The following is a 17,297-nucleotide window of genomic DNA, read 5'->3' as shown; positions in this document are numbered from 1 at the left end:
TAATACCCCAGCCTTATTCTAACCCTAATACCCCAGCCTTATTCTAACCCTAACCCCAATACCCCAGCCTTATTCTAACCCTAACCCTAATACCCCAGCCTTATTCTAACCCTAACCCTAATACCCCAGCCTTATTCTAACCCTAACCCTAATACCCCAGCCTTATTCTAACCCTAACCCTAATACCCCAGCCTTATTCTAACCCTAACCCTAATACCCCAGCCTTATTCTAACCCTAACCCTAATACCCCAGCCTTATTCTAACCCGAACCCTAATACCCCAGCCTTATTCTAACCCTAACCCTAATACCCCAGCCTTATTCTAACCCTAACCCCAATACCCCAGCCTTATTCTAACCCTAACCCCAATACCCCAGCCTTATTCTAACCCTAACCCCAATACCCCAGCCTTATTCTAACCCTAACCCCAATACCCCAGCCTTATTCTAACCCTAACCCCAATACCCCAGCCTTATTCTAACCCTAACCCCAATACCCCAGCCTTATTCTAACCCTAACCCCAATACCCCAGCCTTATTCTAACCCTAACCCCAATACCCCAGCCTTATTCTAACCCTAACCCTAATACCCCAGCCTTATTCTAACCCTAACCCTAATACCCCAGCCTTATTCTAACCCCAATACCCCAGCCTTATTCTAACCCTAACCCCAATACCCCAGCCTTATTCTAACCCTAACCCTAATACCCCAGCCTTATTCTAACCCTAAGCCTAATACCCCAGCCTTATTCTAACCCTAACCCTAATACCCCAGCCTTATTCTAACCCTAACCCTAATACCCCAGCCTTATTCTAACCCTAACCCTAATACCCCAGCCTTATTCTAACCCTAACCCTAATACCCCAGCCTTATTCTAACCCTAACCCTAATACCCCAGCCTTATTCTAACCCTAACCCCAATACCCCAGCCTTATTCTAACCCTAACCCTAATACCCCAGCCTTATTCTAACCCTAACCCTAATACCCCAGCCTTATTCTAACCCTAACCCTAATACCCCAGCCTTATTCTAACCCTAACCCTAATACCCCAGCCTTATTCTAACCCTAACCCTAATACCCCAGCCTTATTCTAACCCTAACCCTAATACCCCAGCCTTATTCTAACCCTAACCCTAATACCCCAGCCTTATTCTAACCCTAACCCTAATACCCCAGCCTTATTCTAACCCTAACCCTAATACCCCAGCCTTATTCTAACCCTAACCCTAATACCCCAGCCTTATTCTAACCCTAACCCTAATACCCCAGCCTTATTCTAACCCTAACCCTAATACCCCAGCCTTATTCTAACCCTAACCCTAATACCCCAGCCTTATTCTAACCCTAACCCTAATACCCCAGCCTTATTCTAACCCTAACCCTAATACCCCAGCCTTATTCTAACCCTAACCCTAATACCCCAGCCTTATTCTAACCCTAACCCTAATACCCCAGCCTTATTCTAACCCTAACCCTAATACCCCAGCCTTATTCTAACCCTAACCCTAATACCCCAGCCTTATTCTAACCCTAACCCTAATACCCCAGCCTTATTCTAACCCTAACCCTAATACCCCAGCCTTATTCTAACCCTAACCCTAATACCCCAGCCTTATTCTAACCCTAACCCCAATACCCCAGCCTTATTCTAAAATTAATTATAAAGTTCCCTCAATCTACACACAATACCCCAGCCTTATTCTAAAATTAATTATAAAGTTCCCTCAATCTACACACAATACCCCAGCCTTATTCTAACCCTAACCCTAATACCCCAGCCTTATTCTAACCCTAACCCTAATACCCCAGCCTTATTCTAACCCTAACCCTAATACCCCAGCCTTATTCTAACCCTAACCCCAATACCCCAGCCTTATTCTAACCCTAACCCTAATACCCCAGCCTTATTCTAACCCTAACCCTAATACCCCAGCCTTATTCTAACCCTAACCCTAATACCCCAGCCTTATTCTAACCCTAACCCTAATACCCCAGCCTTATTCTAACCCTAACCCCAATACCCCAGCCTTATTCTAAAATTAATTATAAAGTTCCCTCAATCTACACACAATACCCCAGCCTTATTCTAAAATTAATTATAAAGTTCCCTCAATCTACACACAATACCCCAGCCTTATTCTAACCCTAACCCTAATACCCCAGCCTTATTCTAAAATTAATTATAAAGTTCCCTCAATCTACACACAATACCCCAGCCTTATTCTAACCCTAACCCTAATACCCCAGCCTTATTCTAAAATTAATTATAAAGTTCCCTCAATCTACACACAATACCCCAGCCTTATTCTAACCCTAACCCTAATACCCCAGCCTTATTCTAAAATTAATTATAAAGTTCCCTCAATCTACACACAATACCCCAGCCTTATTCTAAAATTAATTATAAAGTTCCCTCAATCTACACACAATACCCCAGCCTTATTCTAAAATTAATTATAAAGTTCCCTCAATCTACACACAATACCCCAGCCTTATTCTAAAATTAATTATAAAGTTCCCTCAATCTACACACAATACCCCATAATGACATCACAATACCCCATAGTGACATCACAATACCCCATAATGACATCACAATACCCCATAATGACATCACAATACCCCATACTGACATCACAATACCCCATAATGACATCACAATACCCCATAATGACATCACAATACCCCGTAATGACATCACAACACCCCGTAATGACATCACAATACCCCGTAATGACATCACAACACCCCATAATGACATCACAATACCCCATAATGACATTACACTACCCCATAATGACATCACGATACCCCATAATGACAAGGCGAAAACAGGTTTTTAGAAATGTTAGCAAATGTATTACCAGTAAAAAACAGAAATACCAAGTAATTATTATTATTTATTTACATAATTATTCTGACACTTTGCTTTGAGACTTGAAATTAAGCTCAGGTGCTTCCTGTTTCCATTGATCATCCTTGAGATGTTTTTACAACTTGATTGGAGTCCACCTGTGGTCAATTCAATTGATTGGACATGATTTGGAAAGGTACACACCTGTCTTTATAAGGTCCCACAGTTGACAGTGTATGTCAGAGCAAAAACTAAGCCATGAGGTCGAAGGAATTGTCCGTAGAGCTCCGAGACAGGATTGTGTTGAGGCACAGATCTGGGGAAGGGTACCAAAACATTTCTGCAGCAATGAAAGGTCCCCAAGAACACAGTGGCCTCCATCATTCTGAAATGGAACAAGTTTGGAACCACCAAAGACTCTTCCTAGAGCTGGCCGCAGCATTCCACCAATCAGGCCTTTATGGTAGAGTGGCCAGACAAGATTCTCTGGTCTGATAAAACCAAGATTAAACTCTGTGGCCTGAATGCCAAGCGAGGAGGAAACCTGGCACCATCCCTACGGTGAAGCATGGTGGTGGCAGCATCACGTCTGGAGGAAACCTGGCCCCATCCCTACGGTGAAGCATGGTGGTGGCAGCATCACGTCTGGAGGAAACCTGGCACCATCCCTACGGTGAAGCATGGTGGTGGCAGCATCATGCTGTGGGGATGTTTTTTCAGCAGCAGGGACTGGGAGACTAGTCAGGATCGGGAAAGATGAACGGAGCAAAGTACAGAGAGATCCTTGATAACAACATGCTTCAGAGCGCTCAGCACCTCAGACTGGGGCGAAGGTTCACCTTCCAACAGGACGACGACACAAGAATGGCTTTGGAACAAGTCTCTGAATGTCCTTGAGTGGCCCAGCCAGAGCCCGGACTTGAACCCGATCGAACATCTCTGGAGAGACCTGAAAATAGCTGTGCAGCAACGCTCCCCATCCAACCTGACAGATCTTGAGAGGATCTGCAGAGAAGAATGGGAGAAACTCCCCAATTGCAGGTGTGCCAAGCTTGTAGCGTCATACACAAGAAGACTCAAGGCTGTAATCGCTGCCAAAGGTGCTTCAACAAAGTCCTGAGTAAAGGGTCTGAATACTGATGTAACGGTGTTGTTTCTGTTTTAGCTTTACGGGGTATTGTGATGTCATTATGATGTCATTATGGGGTATTGTGATGTCATTATGATGTCATTATGGGGTATTGTGATGTCATTATGGGGTATTGTGATGTCATTATGGGATATTGTGATGTCATTATGGGGTATTGTGATGTCATTATGGGATATTGTGATGTCATTATGGGATATTGTGATGTCATTATGGGGTAGTGTGTGTAGATTGATGAGGGGGGAAAAACAATTTAATCCATTTTAGAATAAGACTAACGTAACAAAATGTGGAAAAAGTCAAGGGGCCTTCTGAAGACACCTGTATGTTGTGGAACATTTCATACACGTTACCTCACTAAATAAAGGCCAGGGTTGAGTAGGCGGAGCCTGAGAGAGTTTTACCTGGCGCAGGAACTTATTGGCTATGAGAGCATCAGGGGAGACATTCGATTGGCTACAGGTGGGACACACATGTTCCTCTGACTCCAGCAGAGACGTACGGATACCTGAGGAGAGGAGACAGCATCAGTCACTATGGATACCTGAGGAGACAGCATCAGTCACTATGAATACCTGAGGAGAGGAGACAGCATCAGTCACTATGGATACCTGAGGAGACAGCATCAGTCACTATGGATACCTGAGGAGAGGAGACAGCATCAGTCACTATGGATACCTGAGGAGAGGAGAGAGCATCAGTCACTATGGATACCTGAGGAGAGGAGACAGCATCAGTCACTATGGATACCTGAGGAGAGAGCATCAGTCACTATGGATACCTGAGGAGACAGCATCAGTCACTATGGATACCTGAGGAGAGGAGAGAGCATCAGTCACTATGGATACCTGAGGAGAGGAGACAGCATCAGTCACTATGGATACCTGAGAGGAGACAGCATCAGTCACTATGGATACCTGAGGAGACAGCATCAGTCACTATGGATACCTGAGGAGAGGAGACTGCATCAGTCACTATGGATACCTGAGGAGAGGAGACAGCATCAGTCACTATGGATACCTGAGGAGAGGAGACAGCATCAGTCACTATGGATACCTGAGGAGAGGAGACAGCATCAGTCACTATGGATACCTGAGGAGACAGCATCAGTCACTATGGATACCTGAGGAGAGGAGACAGCATCAGTCACTATGGATACCTGAGGAGAGGAGAGAGCATCAGTCATTATGGATACGTGAGGAGAGGAGACAGCATCAGTCATTATGGATACGTGAGGAGAGGAGACAGCATCAGTCACTATGGATACCTGAGGAGAGAGCATCAGTCACTATGGATACCTGAGGAGACAGCATCAGTCACTATGGATACCTGAGGAGAGGAGAGAGCATCAGTCACTATGGATACCTGAGGAGAGGAGACAGCATCAGTCACTATGGATACCTGAGATGAGACAGCATCAGTCACTATGGATACCTGAGGAGACAGCATCAGTCACTATGGATACCTGAGGAGACAGCATCAGTCACTATGGATACCTGAGGAGAGGAGAGAGCATCAGTCACTATGGATACCTGAGGAGAGGAGACAGCATCAGTCACTATGGATACCTGAGGAGAGGAGACAGCATCAGTCACTATGGATACCTGAGGAGACAGCATCAGTCACTATGGATACCTGAGGAGAGGAGACAGCATCAGTCACTATGGATACCTGAGGAGAGGAGAGAGCATCAGTCACTATGGATACCTGAGGAGAGGAGACAGCATCAGTCACTATGGATACCTGAGGAGAGAGCATCAGTCACTATGGATACCTGAGGAGACAGCATCAGTCACTATGGATACCTGAGGAGAGGAGAGAGCATCAGTCACTATGGATACCTGAGGAGAGGAGACAGCATCAGTCACTATGGATACCTGAGAGGAGACAGCATCAGTCACTATGGATACCTGAGGAGACAGCATCAGTCACTATGGATACCTGAGGAGAGGAGAGAGCATCAGTCACTATGGATACCTGAGGAGAGGAGACAGCATCAGTCACTATGGATACCTGAGGAGAGGAGACAGCATCAGTCACTATGGATACCTGAGGAGAGGAGACAGCATCAGTCACTATGGATACCTGAGGAGACAGCATCAGTCACTATGGATACCTGAGGAGAGGAGACAGCATCAGTCACTATGGATACCTGAGGAGAGGAGACAGCATCAGTCACTATGGATACCTGAGGAGACAGCATCAGTCACTATGGATACCTGAGGAGACAGCATCAGTCACTATGGATACCTGAGGAGAGGAGAGAGCATCAGTCACTATGGATACCTGAGGAGAGGAGACAGCATCAGTCACTATGGATACCTGAGGAGAGGAGACAGCATCAGTCACTATGGATACCTGAGGAGACAGCATCAGTCACTATGGATACCTGAGGAGAGGAGACAGCATCAGTCACTATGGATACCTGAGGAGACAGCATCAGTCACTATGGATACCTGAGGAGACAGCATCAGTCACTATGGATACCTGAGGAGAGGAGACAGCATCAGTCATCAGGTCTTTACAGGTGTGTGTTTGTCGACTCACAGTCGTCGCAGTAGGAGTTGCCACAGCAGGGAATGACCACAGCGTCAGTCATCAGGTCTTTACAGAGCAGACAGAGGAGCTCATCAGGGACTGGATCCTCGTCCTCCTCGGAACTGGACTGGTCCCTGGGGACGAACGGAGGCCTCTCCTTCTTACCTAAAGCGTAGGCCTCACTGTGGAGGACACACACATAGAGGTTTACGGGTTAGACGTCAGAGGTCAGGGGTTAAAGGTCAGGCAGACCATAACCTTTCTAAAAACTCATGTCTGAGGTGGTTACTCAAATCTCTAAATAAATGTATCACTAGCCACTTTAAACAATGCCACTCTATATAATGTTTACATACCCTACATTACTCATCTCATATGTATACGTATATACTGTACTCTATATCATCGACTGTATCCTTATGTAATACATGTATCACTAGCCACTTTAAACTATGCCACTTTGTTTACATACTCATCTCATTTGTACATACTGTACTCGATACCCTCTACTGTATCTTGCCTATGCTGCTCTGTACCATCACTCATTCATATATCCTTATGTACATATTCTTTATCCCCTTACACTGTGTACAAGACAGTAGTTTTGGAATTGTTAGTTAGATTACTTGTTATTACTGCATTGTCGGAACTAGAAGCACAAGCATTTCGCTACACTCGCATTAACATCTGCTAACCATGTGTATGTGACCATTAACATCTGCTAACCATGTGTATGTGACCATTAACATCTGCTAACCATGTGTATGTGACCATTAACATCTGCTAACCATGTGACCATTAACATCTGCTAACCATGTGACCATTAACATCTGCTAGAGGTCGGGTCAGAGGTCGGGTCAGAGGTCGGCAGTAACTCACGCGTCTATCGTAGGGATGGCGTAGTGGCCGGTGTTAGTCAACGGGGGGGGGTCAGAGGTCGGCAGTAACTCACGCGTCTATCGTAGGGATGGCGTAGTGGCCGGTGTTGGTCAACAGGGGGGGGGGTCAGAGGTCGGCAGTAACTCACGCGTCTATCGTAGGGATGGCGTAGTGGCCGGTGTTGGTCAACAGGGGGGGGGGTCAGAGGTCGGCAGTAACTCACGCGTCTATCGTAGGGATGGCGTAGTGGCCGGTGTTGGTCAACAGGGGGGGGGGGGGGGGGGGTCAGAGGTCGGCAGTAACTCACGCGTCTATCGTAGGGATGGCGTAGTGGCCGGTGTTGGTCAACATGGCTCCCTTTATAGACGGGTCGTCCACTTCCTTCATGAAGGAACGGGGGATGCCGGTACTCTTCTTGATCCTCTGGGGCGGCTCAAACCCTTTCTCCTTCTAACACACACACACACACACACACACACACACACACACACAACCACACACATTTACTGGGTTGCTCTGGACAACGATAACACACACACACCAAGGATGTGTTGTCTTACCCCGTTAGTAGGACAGTTCCTGATGTGATGTCCGTTCTTGCCACAGCGATAACAGGTGTAGTTGGCTGGAGGGGGACCGGTCAACTTCTTCACATAACTAATAACATGAATACAACGTTAACACAACGTTAACACGTTACTGATAGTCAAGACAGCTGTCAACATTAACATGTTAACACAACGTTAATACTTCCTGGTTCAGTTACAGGATAGAGCTGCTGTTACATCCTGGTTCAGTTACAGGATAGAGCTGCTGTTACATCCTCTACCGGTTCAGTTACAGGATAGAGCTGCTGTTACATCCTGGTTCAGTTACAGGATAGAGCTGCTGTTACATCCTGGTTCAGTTACAGGATAGAGCTGCTGTTACATCCTCTACCGGTTCAGTTACAGGATAGAGCTGCTGTTACATCCTGGTTCAGTTACAGGATAGAGCTGCTGTTACATCCTCTACCGGTTCAGTTACAGGATAGAGCTCCTGTTACATCCCGGTTCAGTTACAGGATAGAGCTGCTGTTACACCCTGATTCAGTTACAGGATAGAGCCGCTGTTAGATCCTGGTTCAGTTACAGGATAGAGCTGCTGTTACACCCTGGTTCAGTTACAGGATAGAGCTGCTGTTACATCCTGGTTCAGTTACAGGATAGAGGTGCTGTTACATCCTCTACCGGTTCAGTTACAGGATAGAGCTGCTGTTACATCCTGGTTCAGTTACAGGATAGAGCTGCTGTTACATCCTCTACCGGTTCAGTTACAGGATAGAGCTGCTGTTACATCCTGGTTCAGTTACAGGATAGAGCTGCTGTTACATCCTGGTTCAGTTACAGGATAGAGCTGCTGTTACATCCTGGTTCAGTTACAGGATAGAGCTGCTGCTACATCCTGGTTCAGTTACAGGATAGAGCTGCTGCTACATCCTGGTTCAGTTACAAGATAGAGCTGCTGTTACATCCTCTACCGGTTCAGTTACAGGATAGAGTTGCTGCTACTTCCTGGTTCAGTTACAGGATAGGGTCGTAGTCGTGATTGGACTGTGTGTGGTAATACTCACTGTATGGGGTCGTAGTCGTGATTGGACTGTGTGTGGTAATACTCACTGTATGGGGTCGTAGTCGTGATTGGACTGTGACATCATGGCTCTGATCTTGTCGTCCTCCGATGCGTTGGCCTCCGCCAGGTTCGCCGTCTGTTCCCAGAAACCACCAGGATATATGACATAGTTAGATAGAGACCAGGGGTCACCAGGATATATGACATAGTTAGATAGAGACCAGGGGTCACCAGGATATATGACATAGTTAGATAGAGACCATGGGTGAAAGAGGACAGACAGACACAGACAGACAGAGTCAACTAGTATATAGACAGGGGAGGGGAGAGAGTCAACTAGTATATAGACAGGGGAGGGGAGAGAGTCAACTAGTATATCGACAGGGGAGAGAGTCAACTAGTATATAGACAGGGGAGAGGAGAGAGTCAACTAGTATATAGACAGGGGAGGGGAGAGAGTCAACTAGTATATAGACAGGGGAGGGGAGAGAGTCAACTAGTATATAGACAGGGGAGAGAGTCAACTAGTATATAGACAGGGGAGGGGAGAGAGTCAACTAGTATATAGACAGGGGAGAGAGTCAACTAGTATATAGACAGGGGAGAGGAGAGAGTCAACTAGTATATAGACAGGGGAGGGGAGAGAGTCAACTAGTATATAGACAGGGGAGAGAGTCAACTAGTATATAGACAGGGGAGAGGAGAGAGTCAACTAGTATATAGACAGGGGAGGGGAGAGAGTCAACTAGTATATAGACAGGGGAGGGGAGAGAGTCAACTAGTATATAGACAGGGGAGGGGAGAGAGTCAACTAGTATATAGACAGGGGAGAGGAGAGAGTCAACTAGTATATAGACAGGGGAGAGGAGAGAGTCAACTAGTATATAGACAGGGGAGAGGAGAGAGTCAACTAGTATATAGACAGGGGAGAGGAGAGAGTCAACTAGTATATAGACAGGGGAGAGGAGAGAGTCAACTAGTATATAGACAGGGGAGAGGAGAGAGTCAACTAGTATATAGACAGGGGAGGGGAGAGAGTCAACTAGTATATAGACAGGGGAGAGGAGAGAGTCAACTAGTATATAGACAGGGGAGGGGAGAGAGTCAACTAGTATATAGACAGGGGAGAGGAGAGAGTCAACTAGTATATAGACAGGGGAGGGGAGAGAGTCAACTAGTATATAGACAGGGGAGAGGAGAGAGTCAACTAGTATATAGACAGGGGAGAGAGTCAACTAGTATATAGACAGGGGAGAGGAGAGAGTCAACTAGTATATAGACAGGGGAGGGGAGAGAGTCAACTAGTATATAGACAGGGGAGAGGAGAGAGTCAACTAGTATATAGACAGGGGAGAGAGTCAACTAGTATATAGACAGGGGAGAGGAGAGAGTCAACTAGTATATAGACAGGGGAGGGGAGAGAGTCAACTAGTATATAGACAGGGGAGAGAGTCAACTAGTATATAGACAGGGGAGGGGAGAGAGTCAACTAGTATATAGACAGGGGAGAGGAGAGAGTCAACTAGTATATAGACAGGGGAGAGGAGAGAGTCAACTAGTACATAGACAGAGGAGAGAGTCAACTAGTATATAGACAGGGAAGAGGAGAGAGTCAACTAGTATATAGACAGGGGAGAGGAGAGAGTCAACTAGTATATAGACAGGGGAGAGGAGAGAGTCAACTAGTATATAGACAGGGGAGAGGAGAGAGTCAACTAGTATATAGACAGGGTAGGGGAGAGAGTCAACTAGTATATAGACAGAGGAGAGAGTCAACTAGTATATAGACAGGGGAGGGGAGAGAGTCAACTAGTATATAGACAGGGGAGGGGAGAGAGTCAACTAGTATATAGACAGGGGAGAGGAGAGAGTCAACTAGTATATAGACAGGGGAGAGAGTCAACTAGTATATAGACAGGGGAGAGGAGAGAGTCAACTAGTATATAGACAGGGGAGGGGAGAGAGTCAACTAGTATATAGACAGGGGAGGGGAGAGAGTCAACTAGTATATAGACAGGGGAGGGGAGAGAGTCAACTAGTATATAGACAGGGGAGGGGAGAGAGTCAACTAGTATATAGACAGGGGAGGGGAGAGAGTCAACTAGTATATAGACAGGGGAGGGGAGAGAGTCAACTTGTATATAGACAGGGGAGGGGAGAGAGTCAACTAGAATATAGACAGGGGAGAGGAGAGAGTCAACTAGTATATAGACAGGGGAGAGGAGAGAGTCAACTAGTATATAGACAGGGGAGAGGAGAGAGTCAACTAGTATATAGACAGGGGAGTCTGCGTCTAACCTAGTCAGTCTGTTAGATCTGTGTCTAACCTAGTCAGTCTGTTAGATCTGTGTCTAACCTAGTCAGTCTGTTAGATCTGTGTCTAACCTAGTCAGTCTGATAGATCTGTGTCTAACCTAGTCAGTCTGTTAGATCTGTGTCTAACCTAGTCAGTCTGTTAGATCTGTGTCTAACCTAGTCAGTCTGTTAGGTCCTGATAGATCTGTGTCTAACCTAGTCAGTCTGATAGATCTGCGTCTAACCTAGTCAGTCTGTTAGATCTGTGTCTAACCTAGTCAGTCTGTTAGATCTGTGTCTAACCTAGTCAGTCTGTTAGGTCTGTGTCTGACCTAGTCAGTCTGTTAGGTCTGTGTCTAACCTAGTCAGTCTGTTAGATCTGTGTCTAACCTAGTCAGTCTGATAGATCTGTGTCTAACCTAGTCAGTCTGTTAGGTCCTGATAGATTTGTATCTAACCTAGTCAGTCTGATAGATCTGTATCTAACCTAGTCAGTCTGTTAGATCTGTGTCTAACCTAGTCAGTCTGTTAGATCTGTGTCTCATCTAGTCAGTCTGATAGATCTGTGTCTAACCTAGTCAGTCTGATAGATCTGTGTCTAACCTAGTCAGTCGGTTAGATCTGTGTCTAACCTAGTCAGTCGGTTAGATCTGTCTCTAACCTAGTCAGTCTGTTAGGTCTGTGTCTGACCTACTCAGTCTGTTAGGTCTGTGTCTGACCTAGTCAGTCTGTTATGTCCTGATAGATCTGTGTCTCATTTAGTCAGTCTGTTAGATCTGTGTCTGACCTAGTCAGTCTGTTAGGTCTGTGTCTGACCTAGTCAGCCTGTTATGTCCTGATAGATCTGTGTCTAACCTAGTCAGTCTGTTAGGTCCTGTTAGATCTGTGTCTAACCTAGTCAGTCTGTTAGATCTGTGTCTAACCTAGTCAGTCTGTTAGATCTGTGTCTAACCTAGTTTGTCTGTTAGGTCCTGATAGATCTGTGTCTAACCTAGTCAGTCTGTTAGATCTGTGTCTAACCTAGTCAGTCTGTTAGATCTGTGTCTAACCTAGTCAGTCTGATAGATCTGCGTCTAACCTAGTCAGTCTGTTAGATCTGTGTCTAACCTAGTCAGTCTGTTAGATCTGTGTCTAACCTAGTCAGTCTGTTAGATCTGTGTCTAACCTAGTCAGTCTGTTAGATCTGTGTCTAACCTAGTCAGTCTGTTAGATCTGTGTCTCATCTAGTCAGTCTGTTAGATGTGTCTGACCTAGTCAGTCTGTTAGGTCCTGATAGATCTGTATCTAACCTAGTCAGTCTGATAGATCTGTGTCTAACCTAGTCAGTCTGTTAGATCTGTGTCTAACCTAGTCAGTCTGTTAGATCTGTGTCTCATCTAGTCAGTCTGATAGATGTGTCTGACCTAGTCAGTCTGTTACGTCCTGATAGATCTGTGTCTAACCTAGTCAGTCTGTTAGATCTGTGTCTAACCTAGTCAGTCTGTTAGATCTGTGTCTAACCAAGTCAGTCTGATAGATCTGTGTCTAACCTAGTCAGTCTGATAGATCTGTGTCTAACCTAGTCAGTCTGATAGATCTGTGTCTAACCTAGTCAGTCTGTTAGATCTGTGTCTAACCTAGTCAGTCTGTTAGGTCATGATAGATCTGTGTCTAACCTAGTCAGTCTGTTAGGTTAGATCTGTGTCTAACCTAGTCGGTCTGTTAGGTCTGTGTCTAACCTAGTCAGTCTGATAGATCTGTGTCTAACCTAGTCAGTCTGTTAGATCTGTGTCTAACCTAGTCAGTCTGTTAGATCTGTGTCTAACCTAGTCAGTCTGTTAGATCTGTGTCTAACCTAGTCAGTCTGTTAGATCTGTGTCTAACCTAGTCAGTCTGTTAGATCTGTGTCTAACCTAGTCAGTCTGTTAGATCTGTGTCTAACCTAGTCAGTCTGATAGATCTGTGTCTAACCTAGTCAGTCTGATAGATCTGTGTCTAACCTAGTCAGTCTGTTAGATCTGTGTCTAACCTAGTCAGTCTGTTAGATCTGTGTCTAACCTAGTCAGTCTGATAGATCTGTGTCTAACCTAGTCAGTCTGATAGGTCCTGATAGATCTGTGTCTAACCTAGTCAGTCTGATAGATCTGTGTCTAACCTAGTCAGTCTGTTAGATCTGTGTCTAACCTAGTCAGTCTGATAGATCTGTGTCTAACCTAGTCAGTCTGTTAGATCTGTGTCTAACCTAGTCAGTCTGTTAGATCTGTGTCTGACCTAGTCAGTCTGTTAGGTCTGTGTCTGACCTAGTCAGTCTGTTAGGTCTGTGTCTGACCTAGTCAGTCTGTTAGGTCTGTGTCTAACCTAGTCAGTCTGATAGATCTGTGTCTAACCTAGTCAGTCTGTTAGATCTGTGTCTAACCTAGTCAGTCTGATAGATCTGTGTCTAACCTAGTCAGTCTGTTATGTCCTGATAGATCTGTGTCTAACCTAGTCAGTCTGTTAGGTCTGTGTCTAACCTAGTCAGTCTGTTAGATCTGTGTCTCATCTAGTCAGTCTGTTAGATGTGTCTGACCTAGTCAGTCTGTTAGGTCCTGATAGATCTGTATCTAACCTAGTCAGTCTGATAGATCTGTGTCTAACCTAGTCAGTCTGTTAGATCTGTGTCTAACCTAGTCAGTCTGTTAGATCTGTGTCTCATCTAGTCAGTCTGATAGATGTGTCTGACCTAGTCAGTCTGTTACGTCCTGATAGATCTGTGTCTAACCTAGTCAGTCTGTTAGATCTGTGTCTAACCTAGTCAGTCTGTTAGATCTGTGTCTAACCAAGTCAGTCTGATAGATCTGTGTCTAACCTAGTCAGTCTGATAGATCTGTGTCTAACCTAGTCAGTCTGATAGATCTGTGTCTAACCTAGTCAGTCTGTTAGATCTGTGTCTAACCTAGTCAGTCTGTTAGGTCATGATAGATCTGTGTCTAACCTAGTCAGTCTGTTAGGTTAGATCTGTGTCTAACCTAGTCGGTCTGTTAGGTCTGTGTCTAACCTAGTCAGTCTGATAGATCTGTGTCTAACCTAGTCAGTCTGTTAGATCTGTGTCTAACCTAGTCAGTCTGTTAGATCTGTGTCTAACCTAGTCAGTCTGTTAGATCTGTGTCTAACCTAGTCAGTCTGTTAGATCTGTGTCTAACCTAGTCAGTCTGTTAGATCTGTGTCTAACCTAGTCAGTCTGTTAGATCTGTGTCTAACCTAGTCAGTCTGATAGATCTGTGTCTAACCTAGTCAGTCTGATAGATCTGTGTCTAACCTAGTCAGTCTGTTAGATCTGTGTCTAACCTAGTCAGTCTGTTAGATCTGTGTCTAACCTAGTCAGTCTGATAGATCTGTGTCTAACCTAGTCAGTCTGATAGGTCCTGATAGATCTGTGTCTAACCTAGTCAGTCTGATAGATCTGTGTCTAACCTAGTCAGTCTGTTAGATCTGTGTCTAACCTAGTCAGTCTGATAGATCTGTGTCTAACCTAGTCAGTCTGTTAGATCTGTGTCTAACCTAGTCAGTCTGTTAGATCTGTGTCTGACCTAGTCAGTCTGTTAGGTCTGTGTCTGACCTAGTCAGTCTGTTAGGTCTGTGTCTGACCTAGTCAGTCTGTTAGGTCTGTGTCTAACCTAGTCAGTCTGATAGATCTGTGTCTAACCTAGTCAGTCTGTTAGATCTGTGTCTAACCTAGTCAGTCTGATAGATCTGTGTCTAACCTAGTCAGTCTGTTATGTCCTGATAGATCTGTGTCTAACCTAGTCAGTCTGTTAGGTCTGTGTCTAACCTAGTCAGTCTGTTAGATCTGTGTCTAACCTAGTCAGTCTGTTAGATCTGTGTCTAACCTAGTCGGTCTGTTAGGTCCTGTTAAATCTGTGTCTAACCTAGTCAGTCTGTTAGGTCTGTGTCTAACCTAGTCAGTCTGATAGATCTGTGTCTAACCTAGTCAGTCTGATAGATCTGTGTCTAACCTAGTCAGTCTGATAGATCTGTGTCTAACCTAGTCGGTCTGTTAGGTCCTGTTAAATCAGCGTCTAACCTAGTCGGTCTGCTCAGATTGATCTGAAAAAACATTGCTCACGCAACTTATTTCTCACGAGAAAATACTAATCTACCAGATTCACTTGAATCGACTTTACTAAAATAAGGACAGGAAGTGTAAATCCACTGGGGGAGAAAACAGATATTATCCTTCAAGAATACATGAGTAGTAGTCCACACATAAATGGTCAGGGGTCTAGGAGACGTTTTATTGGATAAAACATTCACACTCCCACATTTCAGGTACCCAATCACAGCTACACGCATAAATGGTCAGGGGTCTAGGAGACGTTTTATTGGATAAAACATTCATACTCCCACATTCCAGCTACCCAATCACAGCAACACACATAAATGGTCAGGGGTCTAGGAGACGTTTTATTGGATAAAACATTCACACTCCCACATTTCAGCTACCCAATCACAGCTACACGCATAAATGGTCAGGGGTCTAGGAGACGTTTTATTGGATAAAACATTCACACTCCCACATTCCAGCTACCCAATCACAGCTACACGCATAAATGGTCAGGGGTCTCAGAGACGTTTGCCAAGTTTTATTGGATAAAACATTCACACTCCCACATTCCAGCTACCCAATCAAAACACAGTCCTTCTAACAGCTGACTGTCATTACAAGCCCGTTAACACCATTAAAAGCAGTAAATGCTGTTCTCTGGTTGAACGTCACAGGGTATAAATATATATATATATATATAAACGAACAATAACAAAATCAGTCCCATCACAACATCAACAGAAGGGTTCAGCCAAGAAACACGTCCGTGTAGGTTTGTGTTTTACTTCAGCAAACGACATATTTGAGGATAAATTACATCTGCTAAATGTTATATATATATATATATATATTTATATAAAGTTAATCTCTTCAAAAACACAGTGTGGTGACAAAGCATGGTGCAGTAGAGAGGATTTGGCAAGTTGAAATGTTTTTAAAAAAAGTTGTTACATGGGCTTCAATAAGTTTTGAAATCGAGATTGATAACAGGTTTGTTTTATAAATTAGTGTCCTAGGGGTGAAAGGTCATGTATGAGCAAAAAATAAATCAATAAATAAAACAACCCGTTGAGTCTTCATTTAGAGAGAGAAGAAGAAGAAGGGAAAAAAACGAGGCGAACGCTTCATTCTTCAGGATGCGTGTTCGGGAACGAGTGTGTGTGGGTGTGTGTAACGTACGAGTGTGTGTGTGTGACGTACGAGTGTGTGTGTGTGTGTGACGTACGAGTGTGTGTGTGTGTGTGTGTGTGTAACGAACGAGTGTGTGTGTGTGTAACGTACGAGTGTGTGTGTGTGTGTGTGTGTAACGTACGAGTGTGTGTGTGTGTGTGTGTGTAACGTACGAGTGTAAGCAGCAGCAAGTGTGCGTCTCCTTCAGACTAAAAAGACAGAGAGAAATCTCTTTACATGACCAGGGACAGTAAACAAATCACATCAAAATCAAAACCACCAATTAATATCATTACAACCAAGTCAGTCAACATCACTTTTTAAAAACAAGGTTTTTTTAACACTTAGTTTCAATCCAACTTAACTGTTTTAAGAGAAAAGAGAGAGAAGAGGAGAGAAGGAAAGGAGGGAAGGAGAGAAGGAGAGAAGAGGAGAGAAGGAAAGGAGAGGAGAGAAGGAGAGGAGAGAAGGAGAGGAGAGAAGGAGAGAAGGGAAGGAGAGAAGGAGAGAAGGGACGAGGAGAGAAGGAGAGAAGGGAAGGAGAGAAGGAGAGAAGAGGAGAGAAGGAGAGAAGGAGAGAAGAGAAGGAGAGAATATATAGTTTACCTTTGAAAGTTGGGCCAGTGATATTGATGAAGCATGATCATCAATCTGTTTGAGACAAAAATCAGATTACTGCTCCATCACACACACACACACACACACACAGTGTAGAGTAACACACGAGCTAGATATCTAC

At 44.6% G+C, this 17,297-nt stretch overlaps 1 protein-coding gene across 3 annotated transcripts in view; it reads right to left on the bottom strand.

The window, feature by feature from the left end:
• The window catches only part of LOC139421668 (E3 ubiquitin-protein ligase RBBP6-like), a 47,607-nt gene that overhangs the window by 15,623 nt on the left and 14,687 nt on the right, over positions 1-17,297 (bottom strand). For 2 of the 3 annotated variants that reach the window (XM_071172759.1, XM_071172760.1), the window contains exons 4-9: positions 17,165-17,209; positions 9,078-9,166; positions 7,980-8,076; positions 7,727-7,869; positions 6,550-6,722; positions 4,356-4,510 (exon numbers count right to left, since the gene is read on the bottom strand). In XM_071172759.1, coding sequence (XP_071028860.1) covers positions 4,356-4,510; positions 6,550-6,722; positions 7,727-7,869; positions 7,980-8,076; positions 9,078-9,166; positions 17,165-17,209 — 702 coding nt within the window. The remainder of the gene's footprint in view (positions 1-4,355; positions 4,511-6,549; positions 6,723-7,726; positions 7,870-7,979; positions 8,077-9,077; positions 9,167-17,164; positions 17,210-17,297) is intronic. The other variant, XM_071172761.1, reaches the window with a different exon arrangement.

This window comes from Oncorhynchus clarkii, chromosome 12 (assembly GCF_045791955.1).
Source record: "Oncorhynchus clarkii lewisi isolate Uvic-CL-2024 chromosome 12, UVic_Ocla_1.0, whole genome shotgun sequence".
In the NCBI taxonomy this organism is placed as follows: domain Eukaryota; kingdom Metazoa; phylum Chordata; class Actinopteri; order Salmoniformes; family Salmonidae; genus Oncorhynchus; species Oncorhynchus clarkii.
The sequence above is the reverse complement of the archived record's forward strand: the minus strand, read 5'-3'. Positions and strand labels throughout refer to the sequence as shown.